The sequence below is a fragment of the Rhamphochromis longiceps genome, linkage group LG18 (assembly GCF_057381845.1).
Source record: "Rhamphochromis longiceps isolate RC_006_pf linkage group LG18, R_longiceps_female_GT1.1, whole genome shotgun sequence".
NCBI classification, from domain to species: domain Eukaryota; kingdom Metazoa; phylum Chordata; class Actinopteri; order Cichliformes; family Cichlidae; genus Rhamphochromis; species Rhamphochromis longiceps.
Window position 1 is genome coordinate 14,116,491 of NC_140574.1, and position 26,996 is coordinate 14,143,486.

Consider the following 26,996-nt stretch of genomic DNA (forward strand, 5'->3'; position numbering starts at 1 on the left):
ACGCAAGCTGAAGGACAAAGTAAGACAATGATAATATCTATAAGTAATAACGTGAGGTGGGGAGTGCATAGAGAACATCTAAAAAAACAAAAACACACGAGCAGCACGAACTGCAGCTGAGCAGAAAACCATCACGAAACCACGAAACAGTGAGTGACAGAGAGGGATTCCTGGGATTGCTCAGTGGAGGCTTGCAGGTCGAGGCTTGCTGCAGGGCAGGCTTAATTAAAGACTCAACGATGAAAGAAGAGAGTCGTGTTCACTCAGAGGCCCCCGTCTCACAAGCAGGCCAGTGAAAAGAAGCGTAGGAAGTGACCTGTGATTACTGGAGCTGTGTGTGTGTGTGTGTGTGTGTGTGTGTGTGTGTGTGTGTGTGTGTGTGTGTGTGTGTGTGTGTGTGTGTGTGTCTATGAAAACCCACAGGAATCTGTAATCAGCTCTGACATCAGTACGTGTGCCGGTGAGGCAGCAAAACAGGCCCACTCCTGACGTTAAAACACTAACATAAATCAGTGTCATTTGTTTTTCACATTAACTCTACATAAGTTTCATATTCATGCGCATATAAATCATGCACATTGGGCATGTTTGTAGGCCCTAATGACTGTGTGTGTTTACGTCCACAAAGTTGTTCCTGTTCTTCACTAATTCATAAGTGTTTGTGTCAAACACCTGGACTACAGCGGGGATTTATGTCTGCAAGTTGTTAACATCGGAAGTACTGCTCGAACGCACGGAGGCCACTGGTTTATCGCAATGTATCCCTTAACATCGCCATCTACAACCCTGTTAATAATTTCATTAATATGAAAGTGCAGAAAACAGAATGCAATGACCCACAAATCAAATCCCATATTTAATTGAAAAGGACACAAAGAACACATATCAAATTTTTAAGACTTTTTCGAAACGCCGCGGCTCATCGTGGTCATGTTTACAGCTCTGCTTCATCACCTCGTCCTCAAACAGCAAATTCTTTGGAAACATGGCTCTGAGTAAAGTTCCTGTTTCTGGCAGCCTTTCCAAGTATTTCTGACATATTTCACACAATAACTATTCAGCTACTAACACATTTACGTAGGCGTTTACTGTGTCGGGAGTACTTTTGCAGGGAAACATCCTCTTTTTCTGTCTCTTTGTGGTTTGAATAAACTGAGTAAATTTGAATCGACAAAAAGGGAGGGGAAAAAAACAGCATCTGTTTTATATTTTCAAATGTTATCTTGCTCTGTTAGAGCAGAAATGGATCCAGACAGATGCAAGACAGCATCTTGTTTATTCAATTTGTACACGCATAATAACAAAACAATAAAACCCCAAACAAACAAAAACAAAGTTGCTCCTCCTTGGCAAGAATTCCCCTTCACAGTCAGGATGCTTCTATACTACTACTTCCTGTATACAGGGAGTGCAGAATTATTAGGCAAGTTGTATTTTTGAGGAATAATTTTATTATTGAACAACAACCATGTTCTCAATGAACCCAAAAAACTCATTAATATCAAAGCTGAATGTTTTTGGAAGCAGTTTTTAGTTTGTTTTTAGTTTTAGCTATTTTAGGGGGATATCTGTGTGTGCAGGTGACTATTACTGTGCATAATTATTAGGCAACTTAACAAAAAACAAATATATACCCATTTCAATTATTTATTTTTACCAGTGAAACCAATATAACATCTCCACATTCACAAATATACATTTCTGACATTCAAAAACAAAACAAAAACAAATCAGCGACCAATATAGCCACCTTTCTTTGCAAGGACACTCAAAAGCCTGCCATCCATGGATTCTGTCAGTGTTTTGATCTGTTCACCATCAACATTGCGTGCAGCAGCAACCACAGCCTCCCAGACACTGTTCAGAGAGGTGTACTGTTTTCCCTCCTTGTAAATCTCACATTTGATGATGGACCACAGGTTCTCAATGGGGTTCAGATCAGGTGAACAAGGTGGCCATGTCATTAGTTTTTCTTCTTTTATACCCCTTCTTGCCAGCCACGCTGTGGAGTACTTGGACGCGTGTGATGGAGCATTGTCCTGCATGAAAATCATGTTTTTCTTGAAGGATGCAGACTTCTTCCTGTACCACTGCTTGAAGAAGGTGTCTTCCAGAAACTGGCAGTAGGACTGGGAGTTGAGCTTGACTCCATCCTCAACCCGAAAAGGCCCCACAAGCTCATCTTTGATGATACCAGCCCAAACCAGTACTCCACCTCCACCTTGTTGAGTCGGACTGGAGCTCTCTGCCCTTTACCAATCCAGCCACAGGCCCATCCATCTGGCCCATCAAGACTCACTCTCATTTCATCAGTCCATAAAACCTTAGAAAAACCAGTCTTGAGATATTTCTTGGCCCAGTCTTGACGTTTCAGCTTGTGTGTCTTGTTCAGTGGTGGTCGTCTTTCAGCCTTTCTTACCTTGGCCATGTCTCTGAGTATTGCACACCTTGTGCTTTTGGGCACTCCAGTGATGTTGCAGCTCTGAAATATGGCCAAACTGGTGGGAAGTGGCATCTTGGCAGCTGCACGCTTGACTTTTCTCAGTTCATGGGCAGTTATTTTGCGCCTTGGTTTTTCCACACGCTTCTTGCGACCCTGTTGACTATTTTGAATGAAACGCTTGATTGTTTGATGATCACGCTTCAGAAGCTTTGCAATTTTGAGACTGCTGCATCCCTCTGCAAGATATCTCACTATTTTTGACTTTTCTGAGCCTGTCAAGTCCTTCTTTTGGCCCATTTTGCCAAAGGAAAGGACGTTGCCTAATAATTATGCACGCCTGATATAGGGTGTTGATGTCATTAGACCACACCCCTTCTCATTACAGAGATGCACATCACCTAATATGCTTAATTGGTAGTAGGCTTTCGAGCCTATACAGCTTGGAGTAAGACAACATGCATGAAGAGGATGATGTGGACAAAATACTCATTTGCCTAATAATTGGTTTAAAATGGAGCACTGTAACAAAAAATAATTTCCCCCAGGGATCAATAAAGTATTCTGATTCTGATTCTGAATTCTGCACTCCCTGTACTGTTTACTGTAGTCCTTCTAGAAGCAAGCGTTGCCACACAGCAGCCATCTTGAAATGCCTCCAGGCACTTATTCAAGCACTTGTGCATCAATAAGGATTATAATAAGGGTTTATACTCCTACCAACAGCTTCCATTCAGGATTCTTTCAGTAGCATGTCTCTTTATTATGAAGTCTCTGCTGTTTTCAATCCCCATCTCCATATTTAACAAAGACATAAAAGTAGCGTCCTTGCTGTCAACCAATTGTGCAGGAATCAAAAACTACAGCCATTATTGTCACATAACATCTGGAGGGCATATAGATGAATTTTGCTTTGTCACTCTTTAGTGTGAGTGAGCACAATGAAAGATTGAAGCATTGGTTTCTGTGCCTGCAGGGCTGATTTCAATAAATAATATCATTCATACTGTGTGCTTGAGTATGGCTCTAGTGGCCTCTTACCCATCCAAACTTCTCCAAAGCAGCCCTGTCCCAGTTTGACCTCCAGCCGGAGTGACTCTCGTGGGATTTCCCAGGCATCCTTAGCTAGTCCCTGAGTTTGCGGCTTTACTGTGGGACACACAGTCGTCAGCCTGTAGCACAGACCATCCGCATGTTCTACACAGGAAGAAGTACATAAAAAAAAAAAGAAGGGGAATGAGTGAGTGAGTGAGTGAATGAGCTTTGATGCGAAGTGCTTTATCCACATGCAGTCCTGGCCACCAGCAGGTAGCAAACTAGAATCAAATCACAACAGATTTGATCCCCGTCCCCACACCTCACAGAAAAACTTTATTTCCAACATGCACTCCAGAAATAATCTGATTTTCACCATAATAGTATCCCGTGTTTTATTTTGATTTCAACTACACTAAAAGGCAAGAAGATCAAGGTTCTGGGTTTTTGTTTTTTGTTTGGCAGCAGCAGCAATCGCTACATCATGTCCTGCTGGAATTCTGCACACAAAATAGGGGAAAACAGAGGAATGAGTGGAAATCCAGCCTGTATTCAAACACTGAGCAGTTAAGATCCAGTGAAGATTTTCTCACTTGTTCCTGACTTTCTGTCTCCAGATCAAAGGCTACACTGCTGCAGAGCTTTGAGCCGTAACAGTTCTTTAAAAAAAAAATAAAAAATAAAAAAAAACCCCACACAGCAGCGAGTGATTTCTATCAGTTATGTGGAAAAATGCGGTCAACACAACCAGAAACGCAGTCTCTTTTAACAAACACTCTCTTTTAAAATAGATTTTCTTACAAGTTTAACAGGATTTGTGCAGTTCGCAAAAACAGTTTGTACTGAATGTGTTTACACACCATGCATGCGCTGCAGTCGCTTTCTTTTAAGATACCAAAGGAGACCTTTAGAATGACTGTTTATCAATACTGTGCAGATTTCAGCTACATGAGACAGTTTTTTTTAAAAAGTGAAACATTTTTTGTATTCATGGCCTCCTCTGGCTTAAGTCCCAGTGGGTTAAACTTTTTTTTTTTTTTTAGAACCTCGTTACTGAGTTACTGAGCTGTGACCGCGTCGGTGAAAGCGCTGCTTGTGACTAGTTCAGAATCACCATAGCAAAAAAGCCTCTGTAACACGCATACATATTCAACACATAGATCTGCAGCTGAATAATACATTTCCCACTGTGAGCACTGAATCTGCTGGTCTACACACTGTATGGAGCCAGAGTAGGAGGCAGGGGACTACTTGCAATGCTAAAACCCTTCAAAAGAATAAGTCTCTATGGTCTCAGTGACTTTTACATCACATCTGCCCAAATAACACCACTAGGCTTCATAACACATGCATCTGAAAAAAGGAAAGAACAAAAAAAAAAAAATAAATAAATAAATCTGTCCAGTTATAAACAGCACTTTGTCTAAATGCGTTCCACACGTAAATAAGACGCCCGAGTGTGCAGAAGATGGGCAGCGTACCTGTGTAGTGTTTCACCAGCTTCTGTAATGACTCAAACTGCGCTCGTGTCGTGATGTAATAACCGCCGTTGTCCAGCTTGCGGATCTTGTAGTGTTTGACGTTGTCTCCCTTTACATCGTCCCAGTCACGGATGGACAGAGAGTACGCACCTTAACAATCCACAGAAATGAACTTAGATGTGTTGCTCGGGAAAATAAACACTCTAAAATAACTAAACCGATAAGAAATAAAAAAAATATTTAGCCACAGTCACAGATGAGCCTACAAATCTCATGAAGTCGGAAGGTGAACAAAGACATACAGATAGATCTATGGTTCTATTTTACAGTAAACTACACAGTAAAGTGATAATGGTGGGTCAAGTGACAAAGCATTACAGCCATTGGTATAGCTACGCTGCTAGTGTGTCCAGTTAGAGAAGGAAAATGAAACACAAAAGTGCCAAAAATTTCAATCCACCAAATGAGAACTTGAAGCACCGGATCTCAATATCATCCAGTATTTAAAAATGCTACACTCATTCCACGAATCAGCAGGTATCTGTGTTCCTGTGATGCCCCCAGCACTCTATAGAAACATCTTTCTAAATAAATTGTTAGAAAATGTGACGGGGCAAGCTAACACTTTGCTCTTGTGTCCAAATAGAGTCACTTATTGGTCCAAAAGAAGAAAATCGTCATGATGCTAAAGTTCAAGTTTAAAGGGAAAGGGTGACGTCTCTATACCCACGCCCATCTTTATGTCTGTTATAAATCATCCTACCTTTAGTCGTCTCACTCTCTCGTGCCAAGAAAGTTCCCCGCTGGTTTCCTGGAACCAATAAATGGCGTTCTGCATCTTTGCGGCCCATTTTACCAAAGTACCATCTGCCAAAAGAAATAAAGTCAAACAATCAGTCACAAGAGGAGAGCCCACTGTGATGTACTGCACACAATTTACATTTTCTCCTTCATATAGTAGGGATATGTTTTGTAGTGATGTGACAATATATTTGACATCAACCAGTTGACAGGTATTTATATGTGGAGTTAACATTATTGCATTGAAAATAAGACAGGGGAAAAAATATAAAATATAATTTAAGGTAAAATAATAATCACTTGTTTAAAACTTTGCTTCAACAAGCGTTTTGCATGTTTCAATTTATAGTCATGTGAAAATAAAGTTATAAAAGATTTTGCAATCCTTTTAAAAACATATACCATGCTTTAATAGGTCAAAAGGTACAACCACCTTTAGCAGCAATAACTCGAAGGACTCATTTTCTGTACGACTTTATCAGCCTCTCACCTCATTGTGGAGGAATTTTGCCCCACTCTTCTTTACAGCGTTCCTTCAGGTTTGCATCTCAATCAGCTTGAAGTCTGGACTTTGACTGGGCCATTACAAACCTGATTCTTTTTATTTTCAGACATTCAGTTGTAGATTTGTTACTGTGCTTGGGATCACTGTTCTGTTGCACGACCCAATTTCAGCCAAGCTTTAGCTGTCGGACAGATGGCTTCTGACTCTAGAATATTTAGGTATATAAAGACGAATTCATGGTTGACTCAGTGACCAAAAGATGAACTGAGGGGTCTACTACAGAGGAGGTTCAAGAAAGCGAGGCTTTTTTTGAATTAGCTGGCTCGGCAAAATAAAAGGCTCCAGTCAGAGGACATGCACAGTGTGGTTAATCTTGTGTTATAATAAAACCCTTCAGGTCCTGTGACCGCAAAAAAAGCTCAAATCATCACGCCTCCACCACCGTGCTTGCAGCTGGTATGATGTGTGTTTGTTCTGATATGGTGTGTTTGGTTTTCACCAAACGTGACGCTTTAGCCAAATATCTCTACTTTAGCTCACCGCTCTAAAGAACATTGGTACAGAAGTCATGTGGTTTGTTCAGATGCAACTTTGCAAACCTAAACAGTGCCGCCATTTTTTTCCTTCACCTGGCATCCCTTCTAAACAAGCTATACTTGTTCTGTTTGTGTATACAGTGTCTGGGCTTTGTTTGCAATTTCTCTGAACATCGCACGGTCTGACCCTGGGATGAATTTGCTGGAACAGCCATTCCATGGTATATTTTCTATTTTCCACTTGTCTCCCAGATGTAAATAACAAAAATCTAAATTTTCTTGTTTGTAAGGCTTACTTTGCGAAGTTCAATCAAAGAAATGAGTTTTTTTTCTTTTTCTTTTTTTTGCTTCATATACTAAAATCCTGCAAACTCAGTCACAGTAAGTTATTTTTCATGCTAAAGGCAAAGTTGGGCAGGTTTACCCAGTTTTTTTTTTTTATTTAAATGAGCAGTTTAAACCTCAAACATAAGTGAAAATGGCCAACAGCTAAAAGAGAAACTAGGCCACAACTGTGTAAAAGCAGCACAATGTTTCTGTCACACAAGAAGAACAGAAAAGAGAACGCCATCGGCTCCTGTGACAATACATGGCTTCATTGTTTAGACTCTCTGTTGGGTGAGGAACGGGAAAATAACAAGAAGGGACAAGAAAAAAAAAAAAAGAGACGTGGAAATAAAAGTTGTTGGATGACAGAGAGAGGCAAAGATACTATGTTTGGAAAGGCAATTGTGTGAGTTCTTACTCTTCAGCCTGTATGGAGTCTGCTGGAGCCACATAGTTACTGGGGATATAACCTTTCTGCCCTGTGTTGATGGAGCGCGCCTCCCACCAGTCGCCTTCCCTGAAGAGAGAAGTAAATTAGAAATCAGAACCACATAATACAAACACAAAAGTGTGACTTAAAAAAAACTATCCTATTCCAAAAGAAAGGGAGCTGGTATGAAAGCATACAAAGGGGGAAAAAAGACAGAGAGAGGTAGGATTATACATCATCCAAAGACGTCAGCAGTCTGAGTCATCAAAATGTGGGTGGAGTTCAGATGCTGAATGTTGTTGGTGTTTTTTTAGTTTTTTTTTTTTTTTTTTTAAATCAACTGAAACTAAATAACTGATATATTATATATAGTATTAAATGAACAGATCAAGAATACAAAATTATTTAATAAATGATGACTAAAATTAGCTTTTTTGTAAAAAAAGAAAAAAAATTACTTGTACAGATGATAAAAACATGTTTAAAATAAATTTCAAGGGTTTGAGTTTCTTTATTTTAATTGCAAACAACTGACAAAGACTTGTGATGTGACACAAAGACCACATATTAAGCATTTAGTCAAAACAGGAAGTCAAGCTCAGCTTGCGATCAGCTGATAACAGCTAACCTCAGCAGGAAGCAATATTTAAATAACTCAAGATCACCTACAGTTACTGCTGTTGATGCAAACCCATTTGGAACCCACCCTTAACCCAGCTCTTCCTTTGCATGCATTACTTAATTAAAACCCCAGTTACACAGACCAGATTGGTCGGCAACCAACTGCTAACCATAAGCTGCAAATGTATTCCTGACCGGTTGATGGCGGCTGGTAGTGTGAAAATGTTCGCAAAGAGATAATGTGGTGCTGCACCAAAAATTTTCTAGCAATTGCTCTGGTCGCTAGTAGTTTTCATGGAAGACTGCAACTTGTCTGCAAACACTCAAACTACTCGGCAAGTGATAGTGAAACTGAAACGTGAGGCATAAAGCAGGAACAGAGGCCGTTTGACTTCAAAGTTTCAGAAGGGAGGCACAGCTTTTACTTTGATGGTGAGCGTTTATCTTTTCCAGTTTGCATTGTTCTTTTTGAAATTGCACTATCACCACAAGTTTCCTTAGCAACCAGAGGTTGCCGTGGGAGGCGATGGACTGGTTTCCAGGTCTGTGTGACCTGTGAGTCCTAACAGAAGTGGTCCTGACTGAACTACTTTTTGAGGGAAGTCACTGGCAGAAAATGGGAAAGTAATTTGTTAAGGAAAAGTTAAATTACGCCTCAATAACATTATAAGGCTTTGGAGCATGACATTGTGGGAGGGGGCGTGGCCAGGATTTTTGGTTGAGGCGCCATATTTGCAGGCCAAACAAAAAGCTAACAATTGAGCGGAGCGAAAGCACACGGATAACATCAGCTATGGGTCGTACTTGCTGTGTGGTCGGTTGTAATGTTAGATTGCATGACCGGCAAGGGAATAAGCTTGAAAATGGTCTACCTTTTCATTCTTTCCCCTCCTGGAAGCAACATGTGGGATCTCAAGTATCAGATGTTACCAAACGAAGGCGTCAAGCCTGGATAGCAGCAGTGAGACAACCTGATATCCAGTTCTCTATTATCCCCAGATATCTGTTGGTGTGCTCCATCATTTCATTCCAGTAAGTTCATATAAGTTCATATTGCTCTTTATAGCCTATTAGTTTTATTTTCAATGTGCTCTGAGGTCATAGCGTAATAGAACAAACATCCTAATGAGTGATTTTGAGGATCTATGTTTTGCTAATTATTTGGCGTTATTGCAGGCAAACCAGCCTATGAAATGGATGAAACAAATCCTGACTTTAAGTGACAATAATTGCACACACACAATATGATATGGAGATTGTGCAGTTCATTAATAAATGTCTAATCTACTGAGGGAGGGGGGAAATCAATCGCGTTTTACTCGCAGTACTCAAGTTGACTTACCTTTGTTTGAATGACAACGTACTCACAACGCGGAGGCTTAAAAACAGCCAAATCTTGAACCCTGAAATCTTGTAAATTGGATGTGTGCCTCCAGAGATTTATAATTCCGAAACTGGTTCGCCATGTATGCACCGACTCCACATACAACAGGGGTGGGCAATTCCAGGCCCCGAGGGCCAGTGTCCTGCAGGTTTTAGATCTCACCTTGGGTCAACACACCTGAATCACATGATTAGTTCGTTTCCAGGCCTCTGGAGAACTGCATGAGCTAATTTAGCCATTTAAATCAGCTGTGTTGAGGCCTGGAGTTGCCCACCCCTGACATACAAGGTACGAGAAGGTATCAGGGTAGAGCAATGGCGGTAGGTCATCAGGGTTTCTACTCCACAGCCATATTTCATACGTGTCCACATTACCAACGCACTCTATTTTTTCCAAGTATCGTCTCTTCGCATCCGGACGCAATCAGTCTCTATCCCATCCCTTTTCTTTTGAGCTGCTTTTAAGCATGGTTCTAGCAATCGTCCACCACAGTGTGCTTGTTTTGATTCGTGACCTGCAAATATGGCGCCGCAGTCCCACAATACATTGGGCCGTTATATCAACTCCAAAGCCCTATATAATGTTATATATGCTTTTTCTATTATTTAAAAAAAAAAAAAAAAAAACAAGTAAAACTGATTGGAAAAGAATCAAAATTTTCTAGAACGCTAAAATAAGCAAGTAGCCACAATTACTAGTGTGTTTAACAGCAGATGTGGAGCTTAAATTAAAAGTGAAGGAAGAGAGAATCTGTCTGAAAACCTTTAGCCAATCTGTACTCGTCCCACCTCTTCTCTAGAAGCAGATGGCATTTTCATCACCGCAAAAGCAATGTGGACACACACAGTGGTAGGATGGGACGTGGAACGTGACAAACAAGAAAAGCAGAGCACTTGGCACGCCGCCTATTTTCACACCTGAGCACATGTGGGGTACAAGGTAAAGCTGCTGCGGCAGGTATTGAGTGACATATTTCTCCTTCCAAATCATGATATCCTTACAAAGCACTATGAGAACTAACATGACTGATACTGAATTGTCAAATTCAAGACTTGAGTAATCCACAAAATAAAATCAAAAGAAGTAAATGAGCATTGGTTTACAAAGCTAATTGGTTTGTCAATACTCTAATGAGCTTGACCTTCAGTGATCATCAAAGCGCCAATAATAAGCATCCTTTTTTTGGTATAATGTCATAAATTTAACTGCATGTTTTTCTTTGGCAAGAGAAAAATCAATGGACAGTAAACAGATGGCCCATTAAAGGAACCCATTAACCCAGACAGATCTCGGCCTTAATATCAGACCTGAATACACTGAAGGATTAAACACACACACACACAAATCCGCCTAGCATTTTGTCAGTGTAAAAAGCAAATATACTCACGTGTTGTTGATAATCTGAAAGCGATCCCCTTTTTTGAAAGACAGATCGTCTGCCGTCCTCGCTTCGTAGTCGTACAACGCTACAAAAAACGTTACACCACCTGAAAGTGAGAGAAATTTAAACGCCTGATTCCTCTAAACACACACTCATTTTGATCGCTCTTTGTTACAGCCTTAAATTACAGATTAATACAAAGGTAAGATGGAAATATGGCAGAACACAGTGAAATATTGTTTCAGATATTTATTTTCCTTGCTATACCACCAGAGGTGGTCTGCATATACACCTGGCTCTCTCAGCTCTGATTTATTTTTAAGAATTCATCAGGGAAGCAGAATATTCCTCCTAGCGTTCTCAAACTGAGTGGCATCACCTCAAATTAAAGGGAGGTCATTTAATTTTTTATTCACAATAAAAAGAACTGACAAATGATGGAGTGCAGAGAGACAACGGGACTCAGATATGTTTATCTTGGAGAGAAAATTAAAAGGGCTGTATTAGATGCATAGGAGCCCCTCAGGCCACAGCATCGTGAAAGAGCCATGAAGGGAATGAGGGATGTGTGCGTGCTTTAGGAGGCAACATTATGCTTTGTTGCATACATTTCCTGCATAATTTAAATATAAATCCACTCAGAGTCATTCTATGACCGACACACCCTTAATTCTAAAGTCATTCTAAGTCTAACTAGTGTAGGAAATAAAAACGTTCAATATGCAATTTGCATTTACTAAAGCCACTCAATCCAGTCCATGTTATTGTTTTTCTTGGCTCAGGAGAGGCCATGCCTCTGCATTGCTTCCCATAATACAGACCTATTTTGGGTTTCTGTTCAGCAATGATGTTTTGGCTGACTCGTTTCAAATGTCTCATTTGCATAACATCTGCTGCTTATAACGTCCTCTGCATAACAAATGATCAACTGAGTTTATTCTAAAGTTGTACAACAGTTTGTGCATCACACAATAGAAAGGAAAGCTGTTCAAGTCATTCATTTATAGCTTCTCTAATACATAAATCTATGAATACAGAATATGTTGATTCACCACAAACTAACCTGAGATGACACTGGGAAAGGGACTGTTCACAGCCACTGAAGTAAAGGAGGTGGAGGCACCGCCAAAGGGTGTCATGACTGAAGACGTCCCGCCAAAGGGTGTGAGGCCAGCAGCATGACTGTTGTAGCTGTTGTTGTGAGCATTCATAGCAGGTGAATGACCCATCATTGTAGGCTCGGGCCCATAGTGGCCCAGGAGCGAGCTGGCCGGAGTGGCATTTGAGTTGTCTGGTCGGTACTTCAGAGCCGGGCCCTTGTCCTCTTTACTCCTGACACAACCCATCGTCAAGCCTGCGAGGAAGAGGAAGATTTGACGATCAAATACCAGGATACCAGTAGCCCAAGAAAGATGCTTTGGGTTAAAGATGCTTTTGTCACCCTTGTGGTGTAAATGCAATGCTGTTAACTATAAAATATGAAACACAAATGATATAATTTCCAAAAAATGTGTCCAAATTAGGCAAATTTTAAAAAACAAAAACAAAGTACAAATCTGTGAAAAATATCTGTAACATGAGCCACCATCCTTCTCGCTGGATAAAAGAAATTTATGCTAAACACCATAAATGTTGACTTGATAATAAGCTTTGTCATGAGGGCTGAACTTGAATGACACAAATGAACAGAAACTACTATGTTGTTCATCATTAGCCTAAAGCATTTTGGAGGGTTTCAGCCTGACTCTAGCATACAGAAAACAAGGAGTGACCTCACGTGACTTTACAAGTCCCGACAAAACCTGTCAAGGCTGCACAGCAAGAAACGATTCCAGCCTACGGGCATCTCTCCCCTGTGTTCACACTACACTGACACAGATTTGAAAGGGAGAAAAAGCCCTTTGGCATTCAGAGCTGGTGCTCTTCCCTCCCAGGCTTACTGATACACATGACTCAGTGAGTTAGTAATGTGTGTGTGTGGTCCAGGGATTACTCAAATTGTGAGGACCTGTATCTGTTTATACAGTCACATTATGGGATATTTGAAAAAAGTAATATTTTGGCTCATATCTTCAGAATAAGTTCCCAATAAGCCCCAAAAAGGAACTTTTAAATGACTGTACTCAGTGCAAGCATACCAACCACACCTGCCCTGGAGCAGTAAACTGGATGCTCGCATTGTGCATGAAATGCATGCTGGGATAAAGATATATAAAAGCATGTACATGGCAGTTTAGCAGTCTAGTCTGCACAGCGTATGATCTGGGCTCAAATTAGGAGAGTGTGTGATCGCAAAGAAACGTATTCGGTGTCTGAGTATGAGAGCTTGTGTGCGTTGTCAAGGGTTGACAGCATCCTCTACAGTGCCTGCTCTGTTTACTCATTTTTCTCACCTTTGACCTCTATGTCAAACTACTTGTGTGTATGCAGGTCGAGTGCATGTGCGCGCGCACATGCGCGTGGCAGCAGAGTGAAACAAGCTGCCACTACACAGCAGATGGATGCTCAACTCCAAGATTGCTCCAGTTTCAGTGACTCATATCCTGGCATTTGTAAAATGTTACAACATAGTTTCAAGTGCCCGTAAGTGAAGGGTCACATTGGTATTTGTAACAGAATAGCTGAAGTGTGCACTCATCCCTTATGATACCGTTAATGCTGAAAGGATTTGCATACAACTGTTACGGGTTTAATCAATCAGCACTTGATGGAGATAAAATTACTTGGGGAAAAACTACATTTTCAATCAGTCAAATCTTCAATTCACACATAAATAATATGTGATAACACACAAAAAAATCATAAATCCATCATATTCACAAAAACATAATCTAATCACTACCCTCTCCAAGTTAATCAATTAATTCCAAATTAATTCCAAACACTATCCATCTCATTTTATATAACTGTTTTGATTATGCAACCTATAATATATTTATATGGTATAAATAAATATGCCAATCTAATACACAGATTCAGCTTCATAAAAAGATGTTATATTTATTTATACATCATTATAAGTTGTTCTAACCACATGTATCCAAAAGTACTGTTTTTTTATAATATGTCATTATAAATGGATAATCGTTTGTAGAATCTACTGTATAATCGCATATACTCTCTGATAATACTAACAATAATTATGTTAGGGATCAGTGGTAAACGGCAGAGCTGTGGCCAAAGTGAGTTGGCATGAATGAAGATATCAGATCATGGTTGTTTTTCCCATCACACTTTGCGCTCATTACACTCGGTCAGAGAGACTGAGGGAGAAGGGAGGAGGACGCTGGTTCAGTGCACGTCCTAAAAGAATGAGTCACAGTCCCTTCCTCACAGTGAGAACTACAGTTCATCAATTTAAAACCATCACGTCACATTCTCAGATACTAAAAGCCAATGTAACTGGTACTGGGTGGGAAACTGAAAAAAAGCTGGATCGAAGCATCTTTAGCTTTAGTCGCTGATTTTACTTTTAACTTGTCATTCAAATGTCAAAGAAAAAAAGATAATGTGTGTTCAAATGCTGGATTATGGTTGAGTGTTTGCCTTGTTTTCTGTTTTGGTTGGCTTAAATCACATGGGTAAACTTTTTCATTGGTGTGTGACCTACGGCTGCACGGGCTGTAAATGTTTTAATAGTGTGTTTATCAGATCTGTAACATTAACATAATGGGTTCATTGTTTATACCGTATCTGAAGCCAAAAAAATTCACAAAAGTTTTCAGTGTCTCAGATATTAGGATTTCCAGTTGTTCTCTACCGCAACGCTATCTTTGTATTCCAGACCACATGACGCGGTTTGAAGACACTTGAAATCTGATAACTATGTGCAAATTGCTGTTCTTTCACTCAACTTCACAAAGTGTTCTTCAGTCATTAAAATGGAACAAAAGTGGTACTTCTGACTAAAGAAACTTTCGCAAGCTTGCAGCGTTTCAGTTAATTAGCTACAGTTGACTACATTTGCGAGGAACATGACTGGTTGACTAAACTTTAAGTGAACTTTTTTTCCTCCTCCAGCTTGTTAAGACATTAGCTGTGCGAGTTATCATTAAAAGTGTGAATCTTGTAATTTGGAAATTGCAGACTTTCAAAAGCCTGAATAAACTTCAGTATTTCTGTAAGCGAAAATAATAATAATAACCCTAAACATACCACAATTTAAGCCTAATTAAGGGTTATATAAGTACATCAAATCTCTTTTAATGTTCCAATTTGAATTAGTATCTTTGTTCTGAAGCTAGTTAAGGATTATAGCACTTAATATGTGAGCGGCTGAGTCAGGTGAAGTTATTCTTCTGTGCTAAGAGGTTAGGCTGTAGCTTTGGTGGCTCTGAGCTTTGGCTCCAAGGTTAAGTGGCCTTGAAGCTAAAGAAACACTGTTCAGCAGTCACCTCCCATTAAGTAACAAAACACCCGACAAAGAAACTGCAGCACAAATCCCCTGCTCGGCCCGTTTGTTGTTCTCTATGAATAAATGAGCCCTAACACAACGACTGCACATTTCTCTTTGTGTGTAGCTCAGTGCAGCTCTGCACCACAGAGTAAATAAAAGATTGAAAACATGCCGACTGTTGGGAATAGCGCCAAAGGAGCCCAACACAGCCTGATCGCAATCGCAATGTGCAAGCAGCAAGGCAGCGATTATATCAGCAACAAAATCAAAAGCTACACTGCACTGAGACCTAGAGCGTTACTGCTGTTAACCCTTTGAGCCTTTCTACTTAAAATCCAGCTAAAGGTCGACAGCGACAATAAACAACAAAGCAAGCAAAAGACATTAGACGCCCAATTTGTTTCATCAAACTGGGACCAACTGACTTTCTCGGAACAAATAAACAGGACTCACGGAAAGCTAATGCTGAGCCAGAAGAATCAGACCTGAAACAATCAATATTTATATTTATACTGTACTGTACAGTTAAATTCTATTTATGTGTCTGGAGCAACAATGTTAGAAGAAATCAAATGCAAATATGACAATTATAATGACATATATTACTAGAAATCACGAGGATGAGTCAGCTGCTTCTCAGAATCCAGACATCCACAGCAGAAGGAGGTCTAGCTAACAGAAGTTTTAGCACAGACGAGATAACCAGCTGGTGACAGCAGCATGTGAGCTGTGTGGGCACGGCAGCACTACGACTGGCAGTTAGTTAAAGTCGGTTATTATCAAATGCAAAAAATAAAAAATAAAAACTAGATTAGAAAACTGTTTTGGAAAACCAAATATGCTGGGATAGAAAATAATATTCTCCAGATTCATTTTTTAAAATTTGTCTACTAAATTACTAGTATAACAAAATACTTACGCAGATATTTCAATGCAGAAACTCTATACTGCTAGCAAGCTGACCAAAAAAAAAAAAAAAACAGGTCCAAGTGGATTTTATGGGAACAATGATTTTTATTTTGATGCCACCAAAATGTACATTTGCCGTTTAGGCCTCCCCTTTAATGCTCTTAATGTTTCTAATGTGTGATGGATCTGAGCTGTGTCCAGGTCAGTTCAGCACTCAGCCTGCTCCGCAATGGAGTTGTGTTTTTGTAATGAATGACATCATCTTCCTAGGCCTTTCCTGAAAAAGAAACCACACAATTGGCAGAATAAGCTGCTCGGAAAACCTATATTGTTGAAGTCCTTCAAGTGCAAGCCTCACAGTTTGGCAAATATCTCGAACCAGCTCTGGGCACTTCATTGGTTACCAAGACATATTCACCCAAAATAGACTATAAAAAACAAAACAAAACAAAAAAAACCAAACACTTGATACTTTTACTGACTTTCTACCAACAAAAACATAACTCACATTTAAAGTCACATGCCTCTCTTTTATGATGTCCATGATTTTGTTTAGCAATAATGGAGCCTCCACAGATGTATAAAGATGCCATGTGCACTAATGCACCTCCATAACTTATCAATACTGACTTTTGAACATTGATGACGCGCTTGCATATACTCCCCACTTCTGTGTTTTTTCTCTGGAAGCTCTGGGTTCCTTCTCATTCATAAAACAACACACAACATCAAACTGTTGCACAACTCTTAATCACAAGATCAAGTAAAGAAGTAAAAGTCAGATTTTTACCAGTCAGATTTGCTAAATACTAGGAATCTTATTTTCGTTGGCATTTTGTCACATTTTCATGAGAAACGGGAAGTGTTACTTCTGATTGGATCCATTCCAAACTCGTCCCGCCTTTCTACAACACTTAATTAGTTCTGTTTGGATCTCATCTCTCCAGAACATGTTGGCCTTGACAAGTCTTGATACATTACATTATATTTTTTGTCCTTGTGCATTAGTTTTTATTTAGTTATCCTCTTGTTTGAGTTAGGAAAAAAAATGGTTGTTGACAGAAACTATGACTAACATATCATTATCTAATTTGTTATACTTTTTTCCCCATTGCACAACCTTTTTGGTCTATTGTTTCACTTCCCCACCTTTTTTCAAAACGTGCTGCTTCATCTGTCCGATACACAAAGTGCAGAACCTTAGAGCTGACCTGGAACAAATTTGTGAAAACATTTCTGAAAAAACATCCAAAATTCTGTTTGTTTTGGAAGCAGCACTTTAGCCTGCCGCTAATAGCATAAAAACTGATGAAGAAGAATGCAAGTGGCATGTCTACTTTAAGATGAAGGGTCAATAACTGGAAAGATGAAGACCAAATCAATTTAAATCAGTATGGATCACTGTATCAACATAAAAACAGATTTAAAAAAATCTAGACAAAAACATGGCTTTCTCTTGTGAAGACTACCGTTTTGTTCCCAAAGTCACAGATATGTTTAAACAACCTTTGCTGTTTATACCATTATGATTTCATATTATTTGCTCTCTAAGACAGTAATGGATGGATAACAAGCCTGAGCAAGCCCGAATGTCAAACTGGCTCAACAGCCACAAGTTTCACTTTAGATCTCAAGAATTGGCTTGAAGCAGAATCTAGACATAACACAGCAGCAACTTATCAAATACAAATCTTCAACGATGCCTTAAAAACATGTGGAATGTGATTCCTTTAGAACTGGAACTGGCTTTTCTACTGTCCGTGTCAAAATATGCCCCAACATCATTGGAGTTGTCCATCATATTCTGGTTCAGTTCTTTCTTGGGGGGGTGTCACATAACAAATGAACCACCCAGTTTTTCTTTAAAACTTAAAACTGGGAAATGTGCGCTGAGAAAAGGCAGAAACTTCACCTCTCCCTCTGGCTTTCTCTTTTGTCTGCCCCCACCTTTTGTTATGGACAAAGAGAAAGGATTTTGTGGTGCTCCCCCACAGATCACATCAGAATCCCCCGAACTATACGATCCCATGCATATTCCTACAACACCAACAGCACAAAAGCTTATAAGGGCCCGGAACTGTTCTTACAGTGGCACCCAACAGCCAACTATCAATCAAATGCTCCAATTAAATATTCAAAACAACCAGATGGCCTCATAGACAAACATTTACAAGTACAGCTGGCATGAATAGAAAATGGTATCATTACAACAGCTTAGCCAAATCATTGTACTATACATCAATTGCAGTTTTGTAAAAGGAAAAAAAAAGCCCGATAATGCATGTCACAAAGATAAATATTACTACCAGTGTTTTCTCTAGTGTGACAAATCTGCCAACAGCAATGACAGCTTAAATCGCCTTCACAGCAAATCAAATTACAGGCAGATTACTGTATCTTCTCTCAGATGGCTTCCTAAATGAGGCTGTTACACACACAATGAGTTTAGCTGAAAGAAATGTGCCATTTTTCTGGTGGTTCCAAGGGGCACGGTAAATGGTGCCTCAAGCCCATACAGTGATTTGGGTCATGATCTGATTTAAGATGGATAATGTATAGTGCATGCTACCATTGTGTTATTGCCCTGTGCAAACTATACATTCTAAAAAACTCAATTTTTCGTGAAGCTGAGCTATAATTTTTTTTTTTTTTTATTTAAGAAATGGGAGTATTTTGTCAGCTCACAAAGGACGTCTTAGTCCCATAGTTTCTCAAAAACATAACATAACAGCGATTTTGACAAAACTGGGCATGCTGATCTGGCATCGGCCTGATCCTGTCTCAAAAAGTTTTACTAGATAATCAGCAACACTGCAGTGCTTTACAGGCAGAACTATTTGTTCTACAGTTTAACAACAGGAGCAGCTAGCAAAAGAGCTATGCTCAAGTTTTGCTACAGCGTGAAACCTACGTTGTGACCTATGACATAACCACAAAACCCTCTGAACTCTATGCTGTAACCTGACGCGCTCCTATAGAGAACCGTGATTACACGTCAGGTCAGCACAGCCCTCAACTATTGTGATTAGCCTGTTCAGCACCGTCGATTCTTCCTATTCAATTCTGGCTAGTTTTTTGCCAGTTTTTTTTTTAATTATCAGTAAGAGAATAACAATCATCACCTCAGTATAAAGAACAATAATCGTAGTATCAATAGAAGGGCTTACAAATGTTAGCAGATTCCTGCAGGCAGATTACTAAAACTATCGGAATAGAAGAGATCGTAAAAAAAATAAGTACAACAGGAATAGACAAATACAAATAGACACAAGAATGAAAAAACATATTAATCTTGGCATTAAAAAAAAAGTCTATCGACTGGCACCACTTGGAACATCCACAGTAATTAAACAAGCTGTGCACTACACATCAGCATAGGTGTGGGCAACATCATATCATGTAACGAGCCTATGATCTATGGCATTATGAGTTAGAATATTCAACTGGAACAATCCCCAAAAACTTCCAACTTGAAAATTCAAAGACACCCTACCAACACGGACATCACCATCCAAGATGGAAGCAGTGCTTGCAAACAGCAGTAATACTGCTAAACCTGTAATCTGAACTATATTTTTATTGTGTACTGATTAGTCGTTAAAGAGAATGCAATCATAGTACAATTAGAATTAAGCATGTCCTATTGAGAAATGTTACAATTACATTAGATTATTTTTAAATTTTCAAATTCAAATGTTCGTGAGTCATTATTTTAATTTGCTGTGGGACGAGACAACAGGGTGACATTCACAGGTGAGCAGACTTGAGGAGGTGAGGTAGTGGAGCCTGGTGCAAGAGGTTTGCCCACAAGAAGTGGAGATAAGAGTTATTGAAACAATCGTTGGCACACTAGTCGACTACCAAAATAATCATTAGTTGCAGTCCTAGTTTGCATTAGCAAAAGCTGTTGTGATTACTTGCCAAACTTCCTGTAGATTTGTAACCTATAAATTCCTTTTAGGTAAGAACTGGAAATAATTCCAGTTGGACCAGGAAGGGCATCAAGCGTAAAAAAAAAAAAAAAAAAATTGCCAAATCAAACATACAGAGTTGCCTGCTGCGGTGATCCTTTGTGAATAAGCGAGCAGTTAAAAGTAGCTTCTTTTATAGACTGTATCCAGACAAGTTATTTTGACAAGTGTCACTTGTTGGCAGATGATAGCTGTGGTGGTCTCGCCTATCATTAAATGTTGTCTGAAATAAACTACCCACTAATGTTGCCAAACAGCGCCACAAAGGGTGGCCCCACATCCGCTGGTGCGTGCCAGGCTTTGTTGTTGTTCCAGCTGGTCGTGTTGTTTTTAAACCACCACCTCAGCGATAGCGCAGAACCTCTGATTTCCAGAGAAGATCAGACTTTCCGGAGAATTCTTTAAAGGAAAAAAAAAAACAAATTCTGATTTTCTTTGCTTGTCTTTTTTGACATTTTCTTCTCCTAGACCAGCACTTATGCTGTATAGAAGTCTGAGTGGCGACACCCATCACTCAGAAGAACACTACAGTGAGTATGGCACACCCTCAGCGGCTGTATACGTGGTGACTGAGCTGTGGTGTCATCACAGCTTGCGTCAAACATGATCAATAAAGTGACCTTAATAATGTTGATGCATTATAAATCATGTTCGAGGATTTTTTGTGAGTTCTTTTGTGGTCTCTTTGATTTCTTTAGTAAAGTACATATATTAAAAAAAACCCAAAAAAAACTGAAGCACTGATTTGGACATTGATTACCATGGCAGTGCTTGAAGTTTTGATGCACTTAGGTCAACAACATTAATTGAATGGTATTTTTTTTTTATATTTACCATAACCCTTCACGTTCATTCAATTTTATTGATCTTCCTTCAGATCAAACGGACCATTTACAGGAATGAAAAATATGTTAATTTAGAAAACAAATGGTGCAATAATAAAGAACGACAATACTGATTAGTTGCATTGCACTTCAAACAACCACCACTGTGTGGAATAACAGAAGAAAGGGAAATATACTTATCCAGATACACCCACGCATATTTATGAATAACTTTACTCCCAGCGACTGGTATGTGTTCAAACAAATGCTGGCAATAGACTGTATCCAGGGACATGCGACATGCAATGCTATGTGCCAGACTACCAGTGATGCTGATGCAGATTAAGGAGACACAGGCTGCTGCTTCCCAGAGGGGAAAATACAACAATGAAGCTGCACTACAGGCGGGAAGCTATTTGCTGCGGCTGGCATGCATCAACATTCAAATTAAGAAAAATTCCAGCATTACAAACTGTTAGCCTTATACTTGTTATAATGGCACGAGTCAGCGAGCTACCACACAAGAGATAACCAGTTATACAGTCAGTACAGCAATTTGATGCAAATATCAGGCAGAAACTGTAAGCAGAGTAACTAAGCAAAAACAGGGAAAAGAAAACGTCATGCTAAATCTCAGATCTGTCAAACGAAAAGAAAACAAACTCAATCCTAATGGACAAACTGGTTTTAATTATTTGAGGGCTTTTTTTTTTTTTTTTTAAAAGAAACAAAACAAATTCCAGCATGTCTGCTCTCAGAAAAATGGTTCAGTACAGCTCTGTATAAATGCGATATTCATGCATTATGTCCTGTGAGATGAAGCTCCTTACTCTGGCTACTGAGGTGACAGATCGCGAATGACGCAACTTTGGAGAAGACTTTGACCCTTACACAACTGCCTTTCGCAAACTTTGCAGTCACTTGGGACATTTCTGTGACGCAGACTGGGCTTGTAGGGTGTATACCAGAGACCGGAGCTCAACAGAGGATGTATTTTTTCAGAGTGTAAGACTTTGTATATTAAGTCAGAATATGTAAGCCAGAATAGAGTGTAAGTCTATATAAAAAAAAACACTCAAGTACGGAAAGCTATCAGCAAAGGTTTTCATCATTCAGTCTCTGTTTCTGACAGCTTTTAAGGCAAAGTATTCTGGTAGCTTACAGGCTTATCAACATTGTATAAACCAGGTTTCTTCTAACTGGTTCCAATCTGGTTGGACCACAACTGTTTGCATTGGTAGTGATTGAGATTGCTATAATGGGTAACTATAAAATGACTGCAGTGTAATCCCACTAGACAACTGTCCATGTCAGACTAAAAGTGCTGTGTTTGTCACTGAAAGGCTCAGATGGTAGCTGTAAATGCCTGAATAATACTTGATGTTATCTTGCAGTGATAACATATGTACTGCTTCCAGGTCAGCACACTCATTTCAGCTATAACATAACTTTTGTCTGTGAAATTGTAGGCAGATTATTTAATTTAATGGTCCGTCAAAGACAAGACATGTAATGTGTGGAGTAACCAAGGTAGCTGTTTGGGACCATTATTATTTTGTCTTTTTATTAATGATCTTATTAAAATAGGCTCAGATTGCTATATATGCTGATGACTCAAGAGTTATTTATAGCGTCAACCGATAAGTTAAAGGAAACACGTAATGAGGAGTTGAAGGCTGTAGAAGATTGTGTGACAGATAATAAACTGGTGTTAAATGTTACCACCTGAGTGTTAAGAATGTTCCTATCGAAGAAAACTAAACTATTTGATATAATGGTGGATTGTAAATTAACATAGTCTGATAATAATGTAAGTAAAACAGGTGGAGGTTTGTCAGTCATTAGAAGAGCTTTAAAATGAATGACACGAGGTTATAAAATGCATTAGTGTGATCTGTTCCAGTGCTTCAACAAAAGGAATAAATAAGTTACAAATAGCTCAAAATGAATCTGCATGATGTGCACGGCAATGTTCTCACAAGTTAAATCAGTTTAAATATCTGTTAAAGCAGTATTAACAAATGGATAATGAAGACAGCTGATGGACACAGGATGTAAATATACTGTGTGAATATGAACGCAAACTTAAAGCCCTGATCTTGGAACCAAAGCAATAGATATAAGTTAGTTGTTTAAATTAAAATGTTCTTTTTATACAAAGAACCTGCTTGTTTTGTTTGCATGTTGCGATTGTTGGATTATGTGTGTAGGGACCACAGGATAAATAGCTAAGCTAAAAATAGCTAACCTGAGGCTGATCTAATGGATCTAATGCTGCTAATGGAGATCGTGGTTAAACAAACTGGTCATAACTCAGGAAGGACACTTATTTATTCATTTTAAATAAAAGAAAGGCATTAATGTTTGCAAATGTCATCTGACAACAATAACATGGAAGTGACCAGAGAGTGAAACTTGGCACAGAGCAGTACTGACCACTATTTCACAACTTATAGAGACAAATATAGACTGAAGCCCTATTTGGAACATTGCATAAAGAAAAACCTTTGTATTGAAATACTCAAATACCTGGAGGGCCAGATTATTAGAGCAGGTACAATTACAGAGAGAAGCATGTTTATACTCTATATCCAAGAATAGATGAAAACGTGCACCAATTTCCTTATGGTTATGTGATCCAGGTAGTGGATTAACCCGATCAGCTGGAAATCCTTAAACATGAGTTGTTTTTGAACTTTTTGGACACTGAAAACAAAAATCGAAAAAACTGAGTCATAGTGGTGTAAATGAGACAAATACAGAAAAAAACCTCACATCTGAAAAGTTTGAAAACCAGCAATCGTTCAGTATTTTTTTATAGATTCTTCAGATGAATTCATCAATTACTCCAGCCTTGCTTATTTGTTTTTCATTGATCTTTTCAGCACCGTAAAAAAGTTATTAATGAGCATGTGCAATATGCATAAGTAAACATTATTTCTACAGCCAAACTGCTCATTCTGATAAAGATAAAGCCATTGCATAATATTAAAGTTAATCGCCTTGGTTTTTAACGCCAGCCACAAGCACTGAGCAATGAAAATATACAAGGGCCTGAAAACCCATTACTAAAGCATAACGCAGTAATTGCCCTGGCACACTCTCTGAGGCCCAGCTCGGTCTTATCTTCAGGGCAGCCTGCCATCTCTGCCAATCACAGCGAGAGGAGGGGACTGTCGGGGAGCTAGGAGATGAACTTCCTTCCGAATCCATTCATGCCGTCGAGGCCACCTGCTGTGCCCGTCAAAGGCTAGAGTGAGGCTGGGAAAGAGAAAGAGCCATCTTCAAGCTATTAAAAAGAAGAGCTCTTCTTGTTCCCTCTGCCCACGGTGAATTCTCCTCTTTTATTTTTTTATTTTTCACCAAAAATCCAAACATTTGTTCAGATTGCCAACATGTGTGGAGCTGCCTTACGACTTCAGCCTTTCCACTTGTGGCACAAAAGACTGGAGGCTTCTAATCAGCAAACTTTAATGACAGTGTAGAGTCTCATTCGTGCCATGAGGACACTCAAAGAGTATGCAAGGATCCTTCAACCCAGTTAAAATTCAAGCTCCTGGACCGCAGCCAACACCACCTGTTAGTGCTCCTCACTCCTCTACCAACTGCCCTCTCCATTCCAGCTGTGTGTGTATATGTGTGTGTTTGTGTCTGTGTGAGAAGGAGACACAACTGTCCAGCCAACTGGGGCTGTATTAACAGAGGGATTACCGTGGCACCAGAGTATATAAGCACACCGACAGACACATGCAGAGTCAGGGGCAGTAAATGTTAGGATACATACACAATCCAACACAGCAGCATGCCTGAAAATCTTACACACGTGTGTATAAGTCTGAGGAACAGAGCTGCACTATCACAATAAAAGCACGCAAGAGCAAAGTTGGCATCAAAACACTGGCCATTTAGAAAAATCTGATGAGTGCCTTGCATTAAAAGGCCTATCACAGCTGAGGCCTAAAACAGCTGATGCATGTGTGGAGAGGGAGACTGGGTGAGGCACAGAGATAGGGACAGGGTGGTAAACTTTTATTGTATGAAAAGAACCAAAATATGTAGTTGAAATAAAGATTTCCAAGATGTAAATGAATAAATAATACCTCTCATCATAGCTACAACTCTGCTCTCATCTTGTCCCAGGACGGTTTTGGAGCCTTTCCAAACAGCTGTCCTCTCCAACACAGGACCGACCCCCCACCCCACCGGGGTCTTAAACGCGGATTAATAATGAAACATGCTTTTACGACAATGTAACACAGCGAGGAAACTCCTCTGGTCCCTTCCCAACTTTCTCCAAGTGTCACAAACACAACGAGGCCCTGCTGAATCGACTTCCAACGTAAAATGTCAGTTGTTGGCGAGCGTTTCTTACCTCAAAAGCGACCGTAGCAGTGTGGTGGGTCGGCTACATGCGTCCTGTGAGCCTTTTTTCCCCCCAGCGTTTTCAATTTCACGTCGACAACCTTAAATGGAAACGGGCGACACGAGCAGACTCTACTAACGTGGAATCTCAGTCTTCCGTCTGTCCCATACCGATTAACTACTTCACGAGCACTGAGCCCTTCACTGGGATCCTTTTTTTAAATTAAAATTCCCTCAAAGCGAGGACACGCCGCCAGCTGACAAAGACTACTTAATATGGCGGTGGAGGCGCTGAGCAAAGCAGTTTAAAATATCAGAAATCACCGCCTGCCGATAGGTCAGGGTTGCCACGAAAGACACACAACAATAGCCGGACTAGGACCGAGGAACAGACGAGGCCAAAGAAGGAATCATGCTGCCTTCACTTGCTCAGATTAGACTCGAACATCGGCAAATCCCAACTTCAAACGCCAATCCGACCTCCAGTTTGAGAGGCAGCATAATATAAATATCCATTCTTATCCAGTGTTACTATATATATATAATAGCGCGGTTTGTTTGTGTGTGTATACTATAATGAGGATTGAAGACGCTTATGTTATAATAATAATAATAATTATTATTATTATTAATCTGACCATTATTTTTCTGAATGTTTGGCCTTTGTTTCTTTAAAAATGCGATATCACCAAATTGCTTCTTCTAATTGTCAAACTGTACGAAACCCAAAGAATTTTAGCTTGCTCACAGAAGTACAGCAAATAACCACACCGAGGATAACTTCAAAGTAATTACTTTTGTCTGTCAGTGAACTACTCATGTGTAACGGATATCTTACTCCGTGGTATATTTTGTACTGCAACAAGATAAAGAGTCTTTTAATCTGAATAATTCAATTATTTGGTCATTAAAAAAGACAAATCAAACTTTTATCTAGCCCACGCCTGGTCATGTCGACGTTTTGTTATTTCCGATAGAACTTGAAGGTATCATTGTGTCCTATTGAACGGTTTTCCCGTGTGCCCAATATGGCCGACATCCCTGTAAAGGAGAAAGCCCACCATCTGCCCGGACAGCTAAAGCGTTTTCAGTTATGCTCTCCAACAATCTCCATTCATTCTTTTTCTTTTTTTTAAGATGTATTATTTGGCCATAAAAATAAAGCGCAGTCGCGTCGTGGTGTTCACCTCTGAACTTTGTTCATATTGCGCAGGCATTTAAAAGAGGTGTGTTCACGCAGATACTTGAGTTAACAATAGGTGTAAAAGACTGCGTGTTTCAGCGAGGCTGTCTGCGAAGCACAGACTGGAAAATCATAGTGTGTAAAACACTTATTAAAATATTCATTGTTTCCATAAGATTTCTAAACTTACACAGAGGCGGTAGTTTAAAAAAAGTCATATTTAAAATAATTTCAAAATATTTAATGAGAAAAGGAAGGAGAGCGGGAGGCTAATGTTGGGCTTTCATCTTGAACACCTAACCAAAAGCTGACTACAGACACAGCGGGAGTGTGTCTGTAAAGGGATGAAACAATTTTCAAGTGATTTGCTGACCCCTACTGACTCTAACTACACAGTGCGCAGGCGCCAC

General features: G+C 39.6%; 1 protein-coding gene across 1 annotated transcript in view; it reads right to left on the bottom strand.

Moving 5' to 3' along the window:
- Window positions 1-25,791, bottom strand: part of yes1 (YES proto-oncogene 1, Src family tyrosine kinase) — a 32,261-nt gene extending 6,470 nt beyond the window's left edge. Inside the window, exons 1-7 of the mRNA XM_085390352.1 lie at window positions 25,414-25,791; window positions 12,005-12,295; window positions 10,948-11,047; window positions 7,544-7,642; window positions 5,720-5,823; window positions 4,957-5,106; window positions 3,482-3,637 (exon numbers count right to left, since the gene is read on the bottom strand). Of these exons, the coding sequence (XP_085246478.1) occupies window positions 3,482-3,637; window positions 4,957-5,106; window positions 5,720-5,823; window positions 7,544-7,642; window positions 10,948-11,047; window positions 12,005-12,287 (892 nt within the window). The 5' untranslated portion in view covers window positions 12,288-12,295; window positions 25,414-25,791. The remainder of the gene's footprint in view (window positions 1-3,481; window positions 3,638-4,956; window positions 5,107-5,719; window positions 5,824-7,543; window positions 7,643-10,947; window positions 11,048-12,004; window positions 12,296-25,413) is intronic.
- Between the last annotated feature and the right edge of the window lie 1,205 nt (window positions 25,792-26,996).